Raw genomic sequence first — 18,027 nt, 5'->3', positions numbered from 1 at the left:
TGGAGTAAAAGAGTACTAAAGGAGGGAGGTGCTTGATTTGGTTCAGTGATTCAGTCCAATCCACTCGTCATTTCATTTACAATGTTTTTCTTTTCTTTGTTTTCTTGGGATGGTGACTATGGCAAGGCAACCTTAAGATTCCAAAGTTGTATGTCACACTCCCTTTTCTTGTTGTTTTGCCCTCTGAAAGTGTTTTTTAGATTTTCGAGAAAGGAATGAACCTGACTATGACTAAACAATTCTTCTTCTACTACGTACCATATTTTTATTAATACGTGGCTGAATCTGAATATCCTCTTCATTTTTCAATGCTTTTAGTTTGAATAGCTTGATATAATCTCAAGGGACTTCCACATCAATGTGGTCCAAAAGTCTCTCAAGCAGGGAACTCAATAACGGAAGATTATCAGGTGATGATTTGTTAAATTCAGGGAAGTTTTGGATGGTTATCTTTGAACCCATTGAACTAAGTTAAAGCCAAACCAACCATCCACTCTCGAGATTCATATGGATCAATCGATGCGTCCCAGATAACTAAACACATAAACACTAGACAATGCATGATGAGGAGCATTATGCTAATCAATTACACTACATGGAGGATATCAATGAGATTCATTGGTCCCGTTATCGAGGTGTTGATAGCTCGCCCATTCCCCCGGGTCTCTAAATGTATCACTTGTCAAGGTCGTTGAGCCTTTACTTAACCAATATCTGGACTGATCACTTAGAGGTTTCTTTATTTGTGGGGATTGTGGGGATTGTGTTGCAAGGGAGTTGGGTTGGGTCATCTGATCCTAAGCTCACAGGGACACATGTCTTCGTTTGCTGAAAGCGAAGTCTAAAACTAAATATGGGCATTCGTTCCTATTGCATGGATATAGTTGTTTGTGGAGTAGTTATGTCCAAATGTCCTTGCTCATATTCGTTTTCTTTCTTTAACATTTCCTCTAGTTTTTGAAGAACTAACAGGTGGACATATGCTCCAACACTTCCCTGGAAGTTGGCCCAGTTTCTGCAGCGATGACCTGATGTTAGCCATAAAGTTGGCAAACATTGGGCCGTTCGTGAAAAGTTGAGAGATGTTACCACATATGGTACCCAACAAAACAAGGAGGTCTAGATTAACATATACTGGTGGAGTGTTTGCTGAAGAAACCCCAATCCTCAAGCTAGTGATGGAAAATGAATCATGCAAAGTAATGATAAAGAGTTGAAGCTCGTATGTGTCTTAGATTGACCAAGTTTAGGTCCAATAGAATCTCTACAAGTGAAAGGTTGGGCAAGATGAGCACCATTAAGGTGAGCGTTAAGGCAATATGCACTCTAGATCCACATTTAACATAGAGACCTAAGTTGGACACGGTCACTAATAAAGGCTCTCCATAGTGAACTCTATGAAGCAGTTTTAAGGGGAGAGTCGTGTAGAGTTAAGGAGAATACTGCAAGATTTGTCTTTGAATCTGAACAAGTAGGGGAAGCGAGAAGTTTTTCAGATGATGATAAGCCCTATACAGTGATGAATCCTAACAGGCCAAAGAGAAAAAATCTCTATTATGTAGGATATTACAGCATCTAAAGTAAAATTTCAACAGAACAATAATCTTAACTATTACATGTTATTCAATCAAAATTAAAAAAGTTCTTCAAACTGCCCCTAAATCCCACATCACAATTTGACAAAAGCTACGATTTTAAAACAATCATGTGCACAATACAGAACATGGGAAGCTCTCAACCATGAGAATCTAAAAGCAGGTAATGCTCATTTTTTTCACAAAAATGCATGACAATTTCAAGTGCCCATCCTAGAATCTCGGTGTAAGTAGCTGCACACGTAATAGTAGATGACTGAAAAAACTGCAAATCAGTACCTTGTCACAGTCTTCTTAATCACCATGGAGAAGCAACAGTCAAACAATGCTCATAGATTTGATTCTAACATTGCGGCTGATGGAGGAATACTCATTTCTCTCGACTCCGAGCTTTCCCGCTTGATCATCTTGTCGAGGGGCAGCAAAGAGAGCCTCCAAAGTTCAAATACTGCATGATGCCACCAAAGTAGTGTTTATCATTTTTGTATCAAGGAATAAATTATTAGTACAGTATAGTACATGTCGAAACATAATCACCACATGCAGAAACTGAAAGACAACAATAGCACAATAAGCAATACTTTTACTGTAATCAACTCTGATTAGAAACACTGAAAGAGAAGAAAAGTATACGTATTTAACTCTAGATTAACAAGTAGGATCATAAGAACCTCTGAAGTTCACAAAACATAAATCAAAATATAGAAACCGAGTTAGTTCTAGTGAGTTTTTTTTCAAATAGAACTTGATTAAAAATTTGACTTCGCGATCGAACTGATCAGTTATTTCCTTATAAATAAATATAAAACTGTGGTCAAATGTCATCACCACAATGAGCAGGTATGTAACAGAGAAAATGAAAATGGACAGAAGGGTAAGAGAATTGAAGATGCAAACCGTAGTCCATACAATACATAGTCTGATTAACTAATCTTCTTTCTTACACCGATGATCGGTTCCTTGCAATGCTACTTGTTCTCCAGCAACTCCAAAGTCAGAATTCCTACCGGTTTCAATCTTGCCCTACCACCTCCACATTTGATGTCTTCAGAGCTTCTATTAATGCAATCAGCTTCTTGGAGATAGATACATCAATATAGCTGAGAAAATCAATCCAATCATGTGGTGGGGTTGAATGACATCAACAAGAGATTGTTGAGTGCATGTCCATCAGTATTGGACAAAAAAACTTGAGGACGGACGATGCATGGGCATTTGACTGAAAAAATACACATTTTTAAGCAAATCAATACAAACCAACCCATTTCTTAAAAGCCAAGGCTGACTCTCTTTTCCTTAGTTGGGCTTCTGTTTGGATCTTGGAAGCCTTGCCCTTGTATAGTGTTTTATGGTACTTCAAGAACAGGGTTCTATATTTGTACTTGTCAATGAACATATTATCTTTCTCCATCATCTCTACAACTTCATTTGCTCGAGCAAAAAATCCACCCCTCACAAATGTATAGAGAACAGAATCAAGGAGTTCTTGATCAAACTTCAAGAATGAAGCTGATGCAATACTTTTCATTTCCCCCCACAATTCTGTTACTTCTATATATTTTCCACCAATGGCAGCATATCCAGTTACCATAGAATGGAAGGTCTGAGCATTTGGACAATGTCCAAGGCTTCTCATTCTCTTCAGAGCCTTCTCAGCATCTTGCATTAGCCTCTTCTTACAGAAGAAATGTATAACATTGTTCCAATCATGAAGTCCATAATCCACTCTTTGCCCATCTTTTATTTCCTGTAAAAGTTTTGCCATCAATCCAGCTTCACCATTCTCCGCACTACTCTCAACTAATCTTTTAAATTCTTTATGCCCAGATCTTGGTATTTTAGCTTCTTTCATCTCCTGAAACAGTCTGAGTGCCCCCTTGTTGTCATTCTGAAGTACTCTAGAATTGATCAGTGCATCATAACAGCTTGAGTCAAGCTGTATGCCAGCCTTGCGAGCATCTCGCAAAAGACATGCAACCTCACCAGTTCGATTAGTTTTGCAATAAGCCTTTAAGAGAGAACCATATACTGATGAACTAGTTCTAGCACCAGCCAGATGCATCTCATCAAGAAGGTCGTGTGCTTGGTCCAACCACCCAAGTGAAATGCACGCATTAATGACATGAACTAACACTGAATCATCATTAGACACTGGTGCTTCTTCCTTCTCTGCCTTGATAAGAAACTGAGCTAAATCCTTGATCTTACCAGCTTCCAGAAAAGCCCTAACTAATTTCACAAGAATAGCTTCAGTTGGCTGGAGAATACCACGTTCCGTTGTAACTAATTCAACTTGCAACTGCAGCTTCATAAGCAGGGTGCGAAGAATTTCCTTTGCTTCAACATCAAGTTTCTGAAAATTTCGGTCCAAAACAAATTCTTCATAAGAAATGGACTTCCTATTTGATATCTTATCTTTCAATCCATCATTTTGGCAGATAAGAGTTCTCTCAGAACCTTGTCCAGAAGACGGTCTTACGTGATTTTCAGCAATTCCACATGCTAAGGTGGCTGTAGCAACCGAATTTTTGGCTGTCTTTGCTTTCCTCAGCATGTCCAAAACCATGTTAGAGGCAGATTCAAGATCTCCAAATTTCAGATGACATGTTAGTAAGCAACTATAGAACTGCCGAAATTGAACATCACTTAGGTTATGGGCTTCATCTATGTGTCTCTGTAGTTTCCTTAATTCTTCTCTCCGCCCATTTCTCTCATGTATATGAACCATTACCATCAATAAGTTGGTATCTACTTTGACACCAATTCTAGGCATCATATCAAGGAGTTCTTCTGCCTTTCTAGTTGTCCCAAACAAGACACAACCCGCCAGAGCAATGTTAAAGGCAGTAGAATTAGGCTTCATAGCGATCAAAGGGGCATTACATTTTTTACGTGGATCCACCCTGCCATCTTGAAACAAGTAACCTATTTCAAGAACCAATTCTGCAGCAAGGTAAGCCCCAGGACTAGTCTGAGACATGTGAGCCAATATTGCAGACCAAACAGCAACAGAGAAAAATTGTTCTATTTTTATCAACTTTCTTAGAATAGTGGATGCTGGAATTGGTAGCCCCGCTTTCGCAAGACTAAAAGACAAATAGATTAGAGTGTCCTTCTCTAACAAGTTCTGTTTCCCTTCTGTAAATGCCTGTTCTACCAAATCATAGGCCTTCTCAAGCCATTGAGTATCAAGACTTTCTGCAAAACCTGTTAATATGTTATTAACAACAGATTTTCTAGGAAACCCTTCCATCTGCATATGCTGTTGGTACAACTTCCACGTATCGTTCAATCTATGCTCTTCAATAGCAGTTTGTATGTCCATACTTAGTTTTGCAGGATCTCGAGCCTGAACCAAAATTCTTTCAGACATTGTAGATAGCAACTTGATGTCAAAGATGCATCTACTCCTAAGACCTAGCACAATGGGTTCTACATTTGAGCTTGATGGTGATGAAACAAATGCTCTCAAAGACTGGCAATTTGAATTGAGTGAGCATTCACAGACCCCAAAGATTTTGTGAATAGAGCCATGAAATAGGAGGTACAAAGCAGAAGGCGAATACACAGCAGCCCTGCAACTCGACTTCACGATCAGATGCGACATCTTACAGTTCCAACCACGGAGCCAATACATCATCCAAAGTTCAAATGTACCAACATTGGTTAGACTTTGCAACGGATAGGTTTACAGACATTTGCATCAATTCTTCCCATCTGCGGCGTGCAAGAGCAAGACTAAGTTCATCAATGCTTGGAAGTAAAAGTCCAGAACAAGAACAGACCATTTTATTGCAAATGAGTATGATAACTACAAATTAAGCACTTTTTGTTCCTATTTTGTCATAATAACGTTACTATCAAAATACACTTCGTATCAAGTTTTCTTCAATCTCAAAGCACCCGTTCAATAGTTTAAACTCTTAAAGTTCCTAAAAGTTTCATTTTCATAAGAAAAATGGAAATTCTTGTCAGATATCAGGAAGAAAAATAGACTGCGATTACGAGAGGAGGAAGAAAAATCGTTTAAACTCTTTTTCTTTTTCACATAAATTAGTTCAAACTTCAAACAAATACAAAACTAAACTAAACTCAGTCATAACATCGTGAAAAAGCCCGAAAAAATTGTATTGTAAGTGTAAAGCCAAAACCCAAAAAGCAGTGGCTGAGTCTCACGATTCACCGCTCCACGAACAAACCAAAATTCATATATATCGACCAGAATACTACACAAATTAAGAGATACATAAAAAAAAAAAGGCCAAATATTCTGAAATATAATCATGAACCTATGTAAATAACGCGGCAATGAGGTCCAAAATCAAAGCAGATGCAGGCGGATTCCAGCATCGACCATTCTAAGAGAGGCGGTCGACATGAAAGAAAATTGGAGAGGACGCTAAAACCATACTTACAGGGGGAAAAATAGGAAGCTAAGCAAAATAATGGCTGCTTGTTCCACTTCGACAAGCCTTTGACGAGCTCCCGATTGAGCCTCTGCTGCAGCCTACAGCCGTACTGGCATTAAGCTTTTGAAGCTTCGCCTGTTGAAGGCTTGAAGAAGACAACCCTATTCTTACTTGGTAAAATTTCATTACATTTTTTTAAAAATTTCATCTTTTTCTCCAATTTTAAGATAATTATTCCATTTTTTATCAATTCAAAAAAAAAAAAAAAAAAAAAAATTGTGGGGCAACGCTAATTTTGATCGAGAGTATACTAATTGAGTTACAGAGTATACTAATTGAACAGAGTATACTAATTGAATCACTATTTTTTATCGAGGGTATACTAATTGAGTTACAGAGTATACTAATTGAATCACTATTTTTGATCGAGGATATACTAATTGAGTTACGTGCATTTTAAATTGAATTATAAAAATTATAAACATCGAGAGGACTAATTTTGTCTGATTTTTTTATTTATTTAATTGATAAAAAAGCTCACCTCAAGAGTAGACGTGTTAAATATTTACAAGAAATTATACTCAGTCGGTTCATATCATTTTAAATCATTTTCAAAAATGTGAAAGAAAGAATGGATAGATTCGTATCATTTTTCTACTTACGCTCTAACCCTCTAACCCTACTTTCGTTCTCGCTCCCGCTCCGATCAGACCACGTCCACATTTGCTAGAAGATGAATTTTGAGCAATAAAGAGGAACCATCATTGAAGCCTTCCAAAAAAACACAGCAAAAACAAACCACCCTGCCTAAAAGTTTCATATAGTCGCATATATGACGTAGAGTCACGAACGAGGTTCGGAGACGTTATCATCACGTCTCCATTCTCTCTTCTTTCTAATCAAAATAATAGATATCAAAGCCAAAATTGAGATTCTGTAATTCCAGTCCAATTCGGTACAAGCTGTTCCTAACATGCTTCCTTCACTCATACAGATGAACAAATTCAAGACGGACACATACACTAACCAAAATTTCCTTCCATTACGACTAGGAATCTAAAAGCACCAAAACTCTATGGAAAAGTAACTTGAATGTTAAATTATCACAAAACCTTGAATATACTTACACTCTAGCGCGCATGAGGCTTGATTTCCATGGCAACCACGAATCCTGTTGTTGTAATTGTGATTCTTCTATATCTGTTAGGGAATTGATCACTTCTTGAAATCCACTTTAAAATCATAGTCATCATCTTCCATGGCATCCGAAGACACTGAAGATTTACTATTATTGTTGGCTTTTTTCCTTTGCTTCTTCTCCGCTCTCCTCAGTTTTGGATTTAGAATACCTTCTGCTGCATACAGCTTCTCATTTTGTCTGCTAGTTGCATCTTGTCCCTTGGCTTTGTCCTCCTCGTTGTTGTTGTCTTCTTCCTGCTCCATGGACTCGTCCTCACTATTCTCCTGGACTTCGTCGTCTTGCATAGATGGTTCGTCATTCGCGTTCTACATTGCAAAATAATAATATATGTAGTCATAAACCCCAAATGTAAATAATAACAGAGGTTACAAGAAGACAGAAATTTGCACAGGTTGAGAATCTCTAAAAGCTTAGATATGAAATAAATCATACAACAGAGACTTAAGTTAGAAGCGAACTGGCAAGTGTCGCGTATGTGTGACTGACCTATAAGACAGATTTAGAGGAGAAAGAGGAAAACAGGCATACCTCTTGCTCTTCTTGCATGCTACTCTCATCAAAATTCAGTGGACAACTTGGGGGAACTTCAACAGGATTGAAATCGTCCACGGATTTCAGGCTTCCAATGAATGAAGATTCACCGCTATAAACTTCGTCAACATTGAACTCTTTCCCGAGTTCGGTGACGATCCTTGCCTCTGAAGGATCTACCTGACCCCTAACCGGAGGCATCGTGTAATATGGAATTTTACCTATGACATCGAGCAAGTGAGCAAGCATTTAAAACCAGATTCTGGATAACTTTTTATGTTTCAAATGGAAAAAATGAACATTTTCTGTCATAGCAAAAGGAACACTTCTTCTCCTTGGTTTGATCTGTTGAGTTCATTTTGCATTGGTGACTTTCATTAAATAATGTTAACAGGAGTCGTTGGGAGAAGGTCCAACTTATTTAGCACTTTTCATACATCAATGAAAGTTTAGAATGTGCTTCTTAAATAATAAAACACAATTAAAGAAAAACAGAAAATACCTTCGTTCCAGTCATGCAGAACAATTCTAGCAGCAGCTCCAATATCCACAATACCCCCCTTCTTAAGTTTTCCCCGAATCACAGCTACCTTCTGCAGAAAATCATCAACCGTATCGAAGCTTGAAAGCTTATACAGAGTTACCAGGGTTTTGGAAGGGCAAAGCTTCAAGATCTCCTTAACTATGTTATCCAAAAGTAGTAAATAAGCTTCAGAACACCAAAACTCAAGGACCACAAAAAGAAGATACAATATTGCCAATTCAATTTACCAGGAGCAACGGGATCTTCCAACTTCTCTATTCTTTTGCAATTCCGCAGAGCTATAGATGGCTCATTTTCTTTGGCTCTGAGCATTACAACACCTGGGCAATCCAACAATTTGACATTTTTGTCTAGATGGACCTCTTGCATCGATCTTGTTAATCCTGGCGTAGCACCAACGCCAACAACATGGGATCGCTTCAAACTATTAATAAGACTACTCTTGCCAACATTAGGCAAGCCGATGATACCCACAGTAATTGTTTTTTTAATCTGCCAAATGGAAATACACAGTTGACCGCATCAATTACCCAGAATTGGAAAGGAAAATTCCAGAAATTGATCAGAGACAACTTAATAGAATAATAAACACATGCTTGAAAACTAATCACGTGGAGCAAAAGAGTATACGACAATCCCGTGCACATATATCAATAAATAATCATCTAAATCAGTGGGATGATTAAACAAATCAGGCGAATACACAAAAAGCAGCACTAAAGAAAACAAAAAAGAATAATCAATTCTTGAATAAAATGTAAAAAAAAATTCTATAGACCTTCCAGAAACCTTAGACGTACCTCATAACTTCTTGAATAATTCTTCAACAGTTTAATGAGAGTTTCAGCTCCAAGGCAATCACTTCTCTGCAATAAATTGCTTGTTTTCGTTTTGGATGCCTTTGCAGATTTCCAACCTAAGTTGGACCTTTGTTCTTGCGTGCTACACTTGAAGGCAACAGCAGGCAATTCTTCTCTCAGATAATTAAGCCATTTCTCAACAGCCTCTCGAGGGACAAGATCTGTTACAAAAAATATATAATCACATAAAAAAGCTGTGATTGCTACAGATCTCCTTGGGTCTCACATGACTAATCCATCCACAACACAGGATTTTTTTATGGAGATGAAGTAAAGATTGCATCATAAGAAATAAGAGCTTCTATTCTTTCCTAATATATTTCCTTTCATTACCTATTGTTTCCTAAAATGTCCATTCATTATCCATTCTTTCCTAATTGAACTTTTATAAGCAGATTTCATACTTTAAAATGCTTTGAAATGAGCATGAAATTATTGAAATCGATCTTAAAATATAACTAAATTGTAAAATGTTTCAAACTTGTCCATGGCCTAACTCTAGGAAATAATGAACAAAGATAACCATGATGTATGGCATCTATTTTCTATGCTTATATTCATTTTCATTAATTAACAGCATTTTGGTACAGGGGGAAGGACTTTTACCAATTTTATTCAGAAGTAGTACAAGATGCTTATCAGGACCCGCCTTCATCACCATCTTTTCCATGTCAATACAACGGGTGCCAAGGGGATCTCGTGCATCCAAAACTTCTAAAATAACATCTGAGGCCTCAATAACTTTGACCAATTCCTTGTAGAAAGCCCTGTCTGAGTGATCTGCACATTTTATATTTATAGTCAGAAACCCAACGCAAAATGTGAAGATCACAATTTGTTTATTCCACTTTTTATCCAAAACTTCACATAGAAAACAACCTACCACCACGATTCCGTGGCCCTACAGAGTTATCTACATCCTTTACTCCTCCTAATCTTTGTTCTGCTGAAGCCATATTATCATCTTCTAGCAGCCCTAGCTTCCTCTTTTGAGCCTGGACAATATTAAACAGTTATACTACAAGTAAATTGCTACAACAACGGATTTAATACGAATGGAGTAACAGTCACGCATTCACAAGCACATAAATATATACATAAAATTCTAAAACCATCTACGATAAAAGGTATTAAATTGTATTACCCTCTCCTTCCGAGCTGCTTTCTTTTGTTCCATCTCATCAAGCGCACGGGCACGACGAGCTTCAAGAGCCTTGAGCTCTTCTTCCTTGAAGGGCCAATCATTGGGAATACCTGGGTCCTTCTCAATCTTGCTCTTGCCCTTGACGATTAGCTTCTTGGCTTCCTTCGCCTTCTTCTTGTGATGCTCCTTCACCTTTCTAATGATCTTGTACTTCTTCTTTAGGGTAACCCTCTTGCTTTTGCTCTCTACAAGAAAGAAAACATTTTAAAAAAGAAACCATACAAGCACGTCCCAGATGCTGCAGGAAAAAAAAAAAAAAAAAAAGCATTTATTGGCTTCCAAAATTATAAATAGCACCCACTTACTTTTACTCCTCTTAACCATCTTTAAGTTTCAGAAGACGAGGTTTTTGTGCAAATGGATTTCACTGTCAACACAAGAGAATAACTCAGCAAAATCTCTACTATCAGTATATATGAAACACACGTGAGAACTTCATTTATGTATTCTTTACTTTAAATTTCTGTAATCAAGCAGTTCAATTTTACATTAAGAAACAAAAACAATCCACATTCATAGAACACAGTTATTGGTTCATTACCATTCAATTGAACGATTGCTCCTAATGAATAAGGTTGAAGTTGTTAAGTCAATCAATCAAGCTATAAATTAAAAGAAAATTGGATGACTAAATCATGTCCAAATCAGAACAGCCGGACACAAACAGCTGGAAATTTGCCGCAGAGCTGTTTTTCTTCGGCTATTACTGTTATTGTTGAAAATCATTTGAAAGAAAAAAAACGAACAACTCCTCTGTTTTATCATTAGACAAGTTCAAATTTCTGTTTTTCAAACGAGAAAAAAGACATAGATGGATATTGCAAGAATACCAGTACCAGCAAGGGAGTAGAGATAATACAACGACAACGGTGGTGGTAGTGGCACGAGCAGAAAAGGACAACAACGGGAGAAGCAATGAAGAAACGGAGGAGAAAACGGCGGCGACACTGAGCTGCTGAAACGAAGGTGGAGACGGCGGGAAGAAGAAGGGTGGAGCACTTATGAAAGAGTTAGGTTTTCGTCGCTATTTTATTCATTTTTATTTTTATTTTTATTTTACAAAGTGGGCTCGGTTCCGTTACAAAGAAGCGGGCTGATTTATTGGGCTGGAGTGAATAAATATAATTTTATTTTCTCTTAACATTTTCTAATTTATATTAATTTCCAATAATATGCTTTAATTTAATTATATTGAAAACTCACGGCTAACCAACGTGACATCTCACAATCCACTCTCTTTGAGAGTCCAGCGTTCCCGCTAGCATGTTATCCCGTGTTTGACTCTGATACAATTTGTAACAGTTTAAGCTCACTACTAACAGATATTGTCTGTTTTTAGTCTGTTACGTATTAACATCAGCCTCACAGTTTTAAAACGGTCTATGATGGAGAGATTTTCACTCCTTTATAAGAATACTCCGTTTTTACAACATAACACATACAATTTAAAATAGATTACCTTATATGGGTCGGATTGTGTTCAAATAAATAAAATTTTTATAGATTAGTTAGTGAATTTAATTTTAATTAATTCTTATAAATATTATTTTCAATTATATATTCTGAAGCAACTCTTAATTTTTTTGTAACTATATATATATATAAAAGCGAGTCAGGACAAGGCTTCACGTGATATAAGCATGAGAATAAACTGTCACACTACACGACAAACCCCACCATTAAAAGAAAATAAAAACATAAATATATTAAAGAAACAAATTATTATTTCAAGAGAAAAAAATATTAGGTTTATTTTGATCCTCGGTGATGCCCGATGGAAGAGATTGCATGATTAAACTGAAACTATATTTGAATAAGAGCGATCTTGAGAATAAAAATAATTGAAAGATAACTCGCCCCAGTCCTACATTAGGTGATTTCCTATAAATTTTCTTGAAAGCAATCCGAGACAAGTAGATAATATAGTCATGTCATCGGAGATACACGAGAATAGATGAATTGTAACAGTCCGATATTGTTCTCTTTGGGTTTTTCGTTTCGAGTTTCTTCTCAAGGAAGAAGTTTTCATACTCTTATAAAAAATGTTTTGTTTCCCTCTCTCCAACCGATGTGGGATCTCACAATCCGCCCCCTTCAGAGCTCAACGTCCTTGTTCGCACTCGTTCCCCTCTCCAATCGATGTGGGACCTCACATGAGTCATCAAGTATCGAATCTAAATTCCAAATTCGCATTCGCATCTAGGGCATGAGGTGTTACAGTCCAATATTTTAAAAAATATTAAAGATTGATCTCTCACGAAGTAGGTTGAACGTATTTTTACACCAACACACAAATCTATACGTCAAATATTAACCAAATGTTGATAAAAACAATCACTTTTCAATAATTCGAACCCTAAGGGCTCGAGAATGAAATGAAATTTAAACGTTTTAAGGTACGAGAAGGTATAAATAGATGAAGTAGGTTGGAAAGTAAAAAGAAGTAGGATAAGAAGATAAGGTTTGTTTGTTTTTTTTTTTTTTTATTTGAATGAGTCATTACATTTCCACTAATTATATCAAACTAATGACAACTTTTGGAGTGAAAAAAGGAGTGATTTTTGGAGGTTTTGTAGGATTGTGTTATTAAGTTGAGTTCAACCCATCATCCATGTCTTCTTCTTCTTCATCATCATCTTCATCTGTTTTTCCTCTGTAAATGCCTCGGATTGGCCTTCATCAGCGGTGGTTTGTTGTTCTTGTTCTTGTTCTTGTTCCTGTTCCACAGAACTGCCATGGAAGCAACTGAAGTTTAGCACTCATTTTCGAAGGCTTCTTCTCATTTAGATCCGTTTTTCCATTGGGTTTCTAATACCCTTTTGTTTATTGAATCCAAATCCAAATCCAAATCCAGAAACTGGTTTCTCAAGATGTTGAGGAACAGATCTAGAGCTTTAATGGCGGATCAAGCTTCACCAGTTTCAAATTCTCTGTTTGGTTCTCCAAGACTCAAAGCTTTTACACCAACAACAACACAATCAATTGATCACTCTGTGATTAGTCCCACTTCTGTTCTTGATTCCAAACCATTTTTCTCTCTTCAAAATCCCTTCTCTTATGATCCCAACACAAAACCCAATTCCCCCAAGAAACCAATTTTCTCAGGAAACAAACACAAAATCTCTGGCACAAACCCAATTGGGCTTGCTTTAATTGAGGAGAAATACGATTCCACGCTCTGTAAAAGTGTAATTTTCAGAGCTAAACTTCGTGTCAAAATCCCTCCTCCTCTGCTGCCGGATTCCGCCGTAGACGACGGCGGTGGAGATTTGTTTCCTTCTGGGATTGGTGATGGGGGGATGATGACGGTGAAGGAGATGGAGGTTTGTGAAGAATATACTTGTGTGAGAACTCATGGACCTGATGCTAAAATTACTCATATTTTTGATAACTTCGTGGTGAAAAGGTCTGTTGATTCTGGACCTGAGAGAATTTCCATGGCGGATTTGAAGAACAAGAACAAGAACAACAAGAACAACAAGAACAAGAAGAATGATTTTCTTAGCTTCTGCTACACCTGCAACAAAAATCTTGAGCTCACAAAGGACATCTATATTTACTGGTGCGCCCATTTTTCTGGTTTGTTCTTGGTCTGGAAGAGTATTAATTTTGGTCCATTGTTGTGTTCATTGCAGAGGTGAGAAAGCTTTCTGCAGCCATGAATGTCGCTACCAAGAAATGCTTTTGGATGAAGAACAACAACAACAACAACAATCATCTTGATTCTTCCATCATCGTCTTCAACCTCTGGTTTTCTGGTTCTTCTTCCAATAAATTTTCACATAAAATTCATGGGGTTTTTTTTTGTTTTTTTTAATAATAATTTTTTGTTTTTTTTTTTTGGGTTTCTCTCATGAAGATATAGATAAGAGAGAGAAGTGTTTGTAGAGAGATAAATTATAAAATATGTTCAATATGTTTACTGAAATGATTGCTGCTTCGGCTTTTACTAAGTCTTAGGCCTTTATTGTTATTATTATTTTGTTTCAACGTAACGTGACAAAAGAAAAAAAAAGTTCTAATTCAAAGCATTTTACCCACCTAAACTAGCTTTGGTAGATCGAGATAATCAAGATGAATCTAGATGATTCAATGAGTAAAATAAGATAGAATGAATGTATTCGATCAAACTCGCTCAATAGACTAACAAAGTAGATGAGAAAGCTCATTCTATTACAGTGCAATTCGTATGATAGGAAGGAGGGAGGTTAGTACAAGTTACTCGAAATAATGGGTCGACTAGGGGTTTAGATCAATCATCACAGACTAACGGGTTATTCTTTTGACCAGTGAATGGATGACACGTGTCTAAAATTGACATTTTAAGGACAGAGATAGTTCGTCTTGAATAAGATAAGATGAACATGCTTGACTTGACTCGTCTAATAAGACACAACAAGATCAAATCTCTACGAATTATTTCGTTTCATTCACGTAATATCTAAGTTTACAGGCCTAAATCAGAGCGGGGATGAACTAAAGATTGAACAAAGCTGAGAATATTTACCATCAGCTACAAATCCCACTTCCCAAAAACACATATCAACCATGATTCTTCACTATATTTACAGTCATTCATACACACTAACCCCGCATCAAAAAGAATGTGTCCTACGAACAAGTGAGCTTGATACTCACTCAAACATCACTCATATCATTCAGAGTCAATATCAAGGTGAAGAATTTGTTTAAGTGTTCTTGTTGCATCATCAACACCATGAAATAGCTCTCTAGAAGAAGAAGGGCGATGGTTATGGCCCCGCGTTGGGGATGGTGGTGCAGATTTCACAATTGGTTGAGTTCTTCTGATTGCTTGAGCGGTTGAACCGGTGGGCAATTGGAGTGACAAAATTATATTTCTTCGAATTGAGAAATTGGGCATTGGCAATGAACTTGCAGGGGGTGAATTTGAGTAAGTTGGTCCAGCCCAAAGCTCAGGGTAGGATGAACTCTTATTATAACAGCAATGTTCATCAACATCATCACAAATTTCAGGATTAATCGGAATTGGATCACTTCTTGGAGTTGGTGAAATCGGTTTAGGGTTACAATCAGTCGAAGGGGGTTGAATCTTTGGGGAAGAAGGACGACAAACAGGAATCGAAGAAATCTCCAATGGAACAGGGCGAAATCCTGTCCCCGATTGATTACTCAATCGATTTTGATTTTCCTCTCTGTCTTCTTTAATCGTAAAATCCCCAAATCGACTCATACCTAGATTCTTGAACAGAGTGAAGAACTCATATCTGTACTGTTCTACAATCATCAAGGTTTTCATGGCAGAATAAAACTCCTAATTCATTTAAAGATTCACAACTCATAACCTCACTAAACACGAACATCAAAATCAACGACGAAATCGCGAAATCCTCAGTCTAATGAACCAATAACAACAAGAAAGAAACAAATCGCTGCTTAAGAACACAGAAAACGGACGAGATTGAACACGAACTGACCTGGAAGTTGAAGAAATACAAATCCTCAGCGAACGATCATATATGAGATAGTGAATATGAAATTTTCATCGATGAAGTGATCTTTCTTTGAGCGATTGAACTGAAAGTTGAGTGAATCGAGGGGTTTGTTCTTCATCCTTTTCGTCTTCCCGGGGGCTTTAAGAAACGGTAGCCGGCCTTGGCTCTTTATGAAGTTTACGGTACTTGTCCCTGTTTTGACTGAATTGACTCATTGACGTGGCAGGATTTGAGGGATATTTTTGTCTTTTCACCCTGGATTCAGTTAGAAACTTTAAATTTGAATTGGAAGTTTGTTTATAATATTAATTTTTAGGACTTAATTTATAAAAGTAATTGATTATGTGTAAGAAATTATAAATTTAATTCATTAACTTTTTAAAATTTTTTTAAAAACAAAAGTATTTTATATATTTATAAATTTATTATATTAAAAAAATGACAATATAAAGTCTCGGGAACATATTATACACAAAATTAAAAGTTAAATAAATATATTAATAAGGTACTGTTGTTACGTCTCTCTTGACTATATTCGTCCCTCTCGATTCTCTTTGACTCTCAAACTCTCTCTATCTCTGTCCCTTAGGTCATTGTCCGTCCCTTACATTCTCTCGTGCTTTCTCCATCTCTAATTTTTTGCACTCTCTTCGTATATCTCCGCTTCTCTGTACTCTAAAGTCTCGTAATCTCTCTAGATTCCAGACTCTTCGTCCCAAATTAGAGACAGAACCGAATCCAATCCAACCCAGCCCAAGTCACGTCTCTCTTGACTAGAAACAATTCAAAATAATTTATATTTTTTATTACATAGATTTGAACAGAAATATGATGAGATTTTGTTCTTTTATAATTTCAAATATTTTTAAAATAATATATATAATAAAACAATTTTGAGATAAGATTTGGTCCCATTTTTTGTTTTCGTTTGTCTTTTATTTATTTAATAATAGTTTTTGTCTTTCATTAATTTTCAATTATACCCTTCTATTATTATTATTATTTTTTTTAATTTAAGGGTATTAATGTAATTTTCTTAAAGTTTAAAGGTAATTTTGAAACACGGTTACAAGTTCAAAATATTTTTAAAATAAAATATTAACAGTTTCTATCTCACAGTATAGACAAATGTTTTTTTTAACGTAAGGGTATTATTGAAATTTTTAAAAATTTAAAGATATTTTTTAGATAAATTAATAAGTTCGGGTATTTTTATTAATTTAGCATTTTAATTTTATACCGTTAATATGTTTAGATTTCTTAAGCAGACTCAAGATAGCTCAATAATAACACGTGAGAGCATCGATATTTTAATAATATATATATATATATATGTATATATATATATATATTAATTTATATGAATTATTTGAAAATATACAGCGGTAAGTTATAAAATTAATGGGGAGGAAGGACAATAATAGGAGAGATATGTTGTGACATCGACTTATCAAAAATCAGAACTTTTTGCTTGTACTTAACTATACCTTCTTTTTACGGGTATCATTGTTGTTTCTTGTCATTTTATATCACCCGACTCTGATATTTTGAGGTTCACGTTGATCTGATAAAATTTTGTGTTTCATTTATTTTTTCAATAGAGTACAGTGTCGGTATTGAAAATAGTAGGTATAAATGAGTGTCATTTTCACTTGTCTTCTTTCACTTATACGACTGTCTGTTGTTTACTTTGTTCGTCGCCTCGATATGACCGATTACAATCGACCTAATAATTATCTGACTAACAAAAGTTGTTTATATCTTAATTGGTACATGTTCGAGTTAAACAATTCTCGAGAAACCCTTTTCTAGATTACTTAATAGAGAGATATATGTTTGGGTTGAGCCATGTGCCACGATCGACCAAGCTTGAACAATCCTCTTGTCTAAATAGACGGGAAGACGAAAAAAAAAAAAACTTATCCTCGTTTAACTCTCCATACTCATGATTCAGATCAAGATTTGGAATCTGGGTTCGCTCCAATGTTCCTCTGCGACATAATCATATTACTTACTTGTCGTTAATTACTTCTAACAGTGAAAACTATCTCTATAGATCAACACGTGTCATTTGAGTATGCTTTTTTTTCTTACTCATATTCTCCATTGTCTGATTCTTTCTGGAATGTGAGATCGTTTTAGATCGCACCCGAGCAGCCCCACTCCCAACCTTCACTAAGTTGTCGGGCCGCATATGAACAACAATGGC

General features: G+C 36.2%; 3 protein-coding genes and 1 non-coding gene across 9 annotated transcripts; 1 reads left to right on the top strand and 3 right to left on the bottom strand.

The window, feature by feature from the left end:
- Positions 1–1,520: 1,520 nt before the first annotated feature.
- Positions 1,521–6,179, bottom strand: LOC111779291 (Pentatricopeptide repeat (PPR) superfamily protein). 4 transcript variants are annotated; one of them, XM_023659410.2, is made up of 3 exons: positions 6,011–6,179; positions 2,493–5,312; positions 1,521–2,043 (listed from the first exon to the last, which is right to left on the bottom strand). In XM_023659410.2, the coding sequence occupies exon 2, from the start codon at positions 5,233–5,235 to the stop codon at positions 2,842–2,844; it is 2,394 nt and encodes a 797-aa protein (XP_023515178.2). In that variant the 5' UTR covers positions 5,236–5,312; positions 6,011–6,179; the 3' UTR covers positions 1,521–2,043; positions 2,493–2,841. The 4 variants fall into 4 exon arrangements, with proteins under 4 accessions (XP_023515178.2, XP_023515179.2, XP_086975110.1 ...); XM_023659411.2 differs by having other exon boundaries at positions 2,505–5,312; XM_087118984.1 differs by having other exon boundaries at positions 2,540–5,312.
- Positions 6,180–6,916: 737 nt separating this feature from the next.
- LOC111778845 (guanine nucleotide-binding protein-like NSN1) lies at positions 6,917–11,357 on the bottom strand. Of its 3 annotated transcripts, none has more exons than XM_087118985.1 (10): positions 11,175–11,357; positions 10,650–10,711; positions 10,285–10,529; positions 10,024–10,135; positions 9,747–9,920; positions 9,081–9,301; positions 8,508–8,772; positions 8,239–8,418; positions 7,734–7,957; positions 6,917–7,510 (listed from the first exon to the last, which is right to left on the bottom strand). In XM_087118985.1, the coding sequence occupies exons 2-10, from the start codon at positions 10,666–10,668 to the stop codon at positions 7,220–7,222; spliced, it is 1,731 nt and encodes a 576-aa protein (XP_086975111.1). In that variant the 5' UTR covers positions 10,669–10,711; positions 11,175–11,357; the 3' UTR covers positions 6,917–7,219. The 3 variants fall into 3 exon arrangements, with proteins under 3 accessions (XP_086975111.1, XP_023514594.1, XP_023514596.1); XM_023658826.2 differs by having other exon boundaries at positions 11,181–11,357; XM_023658828.2 differs by having other exon boundaries at positions 11,204–11,350.
- A 1,441-nt stretch (positions 11,358–12,798) lies between these two features.
- On the top strand, positions 12,799–14,297 carry LOC111778242 (mediator of aba-regulated dormancy protein (DUF581)). The gene is given in 2 exon segments (XM_023657948.2): positions 12,799–13,906; positions 13,980–14,297. Coding segments are annotated over 2 exon segments (780 nt in total). The 5' UTR covers positions 12,799–13,214; the 3' UTR covers positions 14,068–14,297.
- Positions 14,298–14,752: 455 nt separating this feature from the next.
- Positions 14,753–15,646, bottom strand: LOC111778815 (uncharacterized). Its single transcript, XR_015413262.1, has one exon. It is a non-coding gene; the product is annotated as an uncharacterized LOC111778815 (transcript).
- Positions 15,647–18,027: the final 2,381 nt, after the last annotated feature.

The sequence above is a fragment of the Cucurbita pepo genome, chromosome 17 (assembly GCF_057944985.1).
Source record: "Cucurbita pepo subsp. pepo isolate OVF chromosome 17, ASM5794498v1, whole genome shotgun sequence".
NCBI classification, from domain to species: domain Eukaryota; kingdom Viridiplantae; phylum Streptophyta; class Magnoliopsida; order Cucurbitales; family Cucurbitaceae; genus Cucurbita; species Cucurbita pepo.
Note: the sequence above shows the minus strand (reverse complement) of the source record. Positions and strands in the feature narration are given on the sequence as shown.

What these genes read in the sequence shown, in the direction of transcription:
- LOC111779291 (XM_023659410.2), bottom strand. Translation starts at nt 5,235, where the DNA reads ATGATGTATTGGCTCCGTGGTTGGAACTGTAAGATGTCGCATCTGATC.
- LOC111778845 (XM_087118985.1), bottom strand. An exon ending in TCTGCATGACTGGAACGAAG is followed by an intron (nt 7,958 to 8,238) that starts GTATTTTCTGTT and finishes TCGATGTCATAG; the next exon opens with GTAAAATTCCATATTACACG. An exon ending in GCATGCAAGAAGAGCAAGAG is followed by an intron (nt 7,511 to 7,733) that starts GTATGCCTGTTT and finishes TTTGCAATGTAG; the next exon opens with AACGCGAATGACGAACCATC.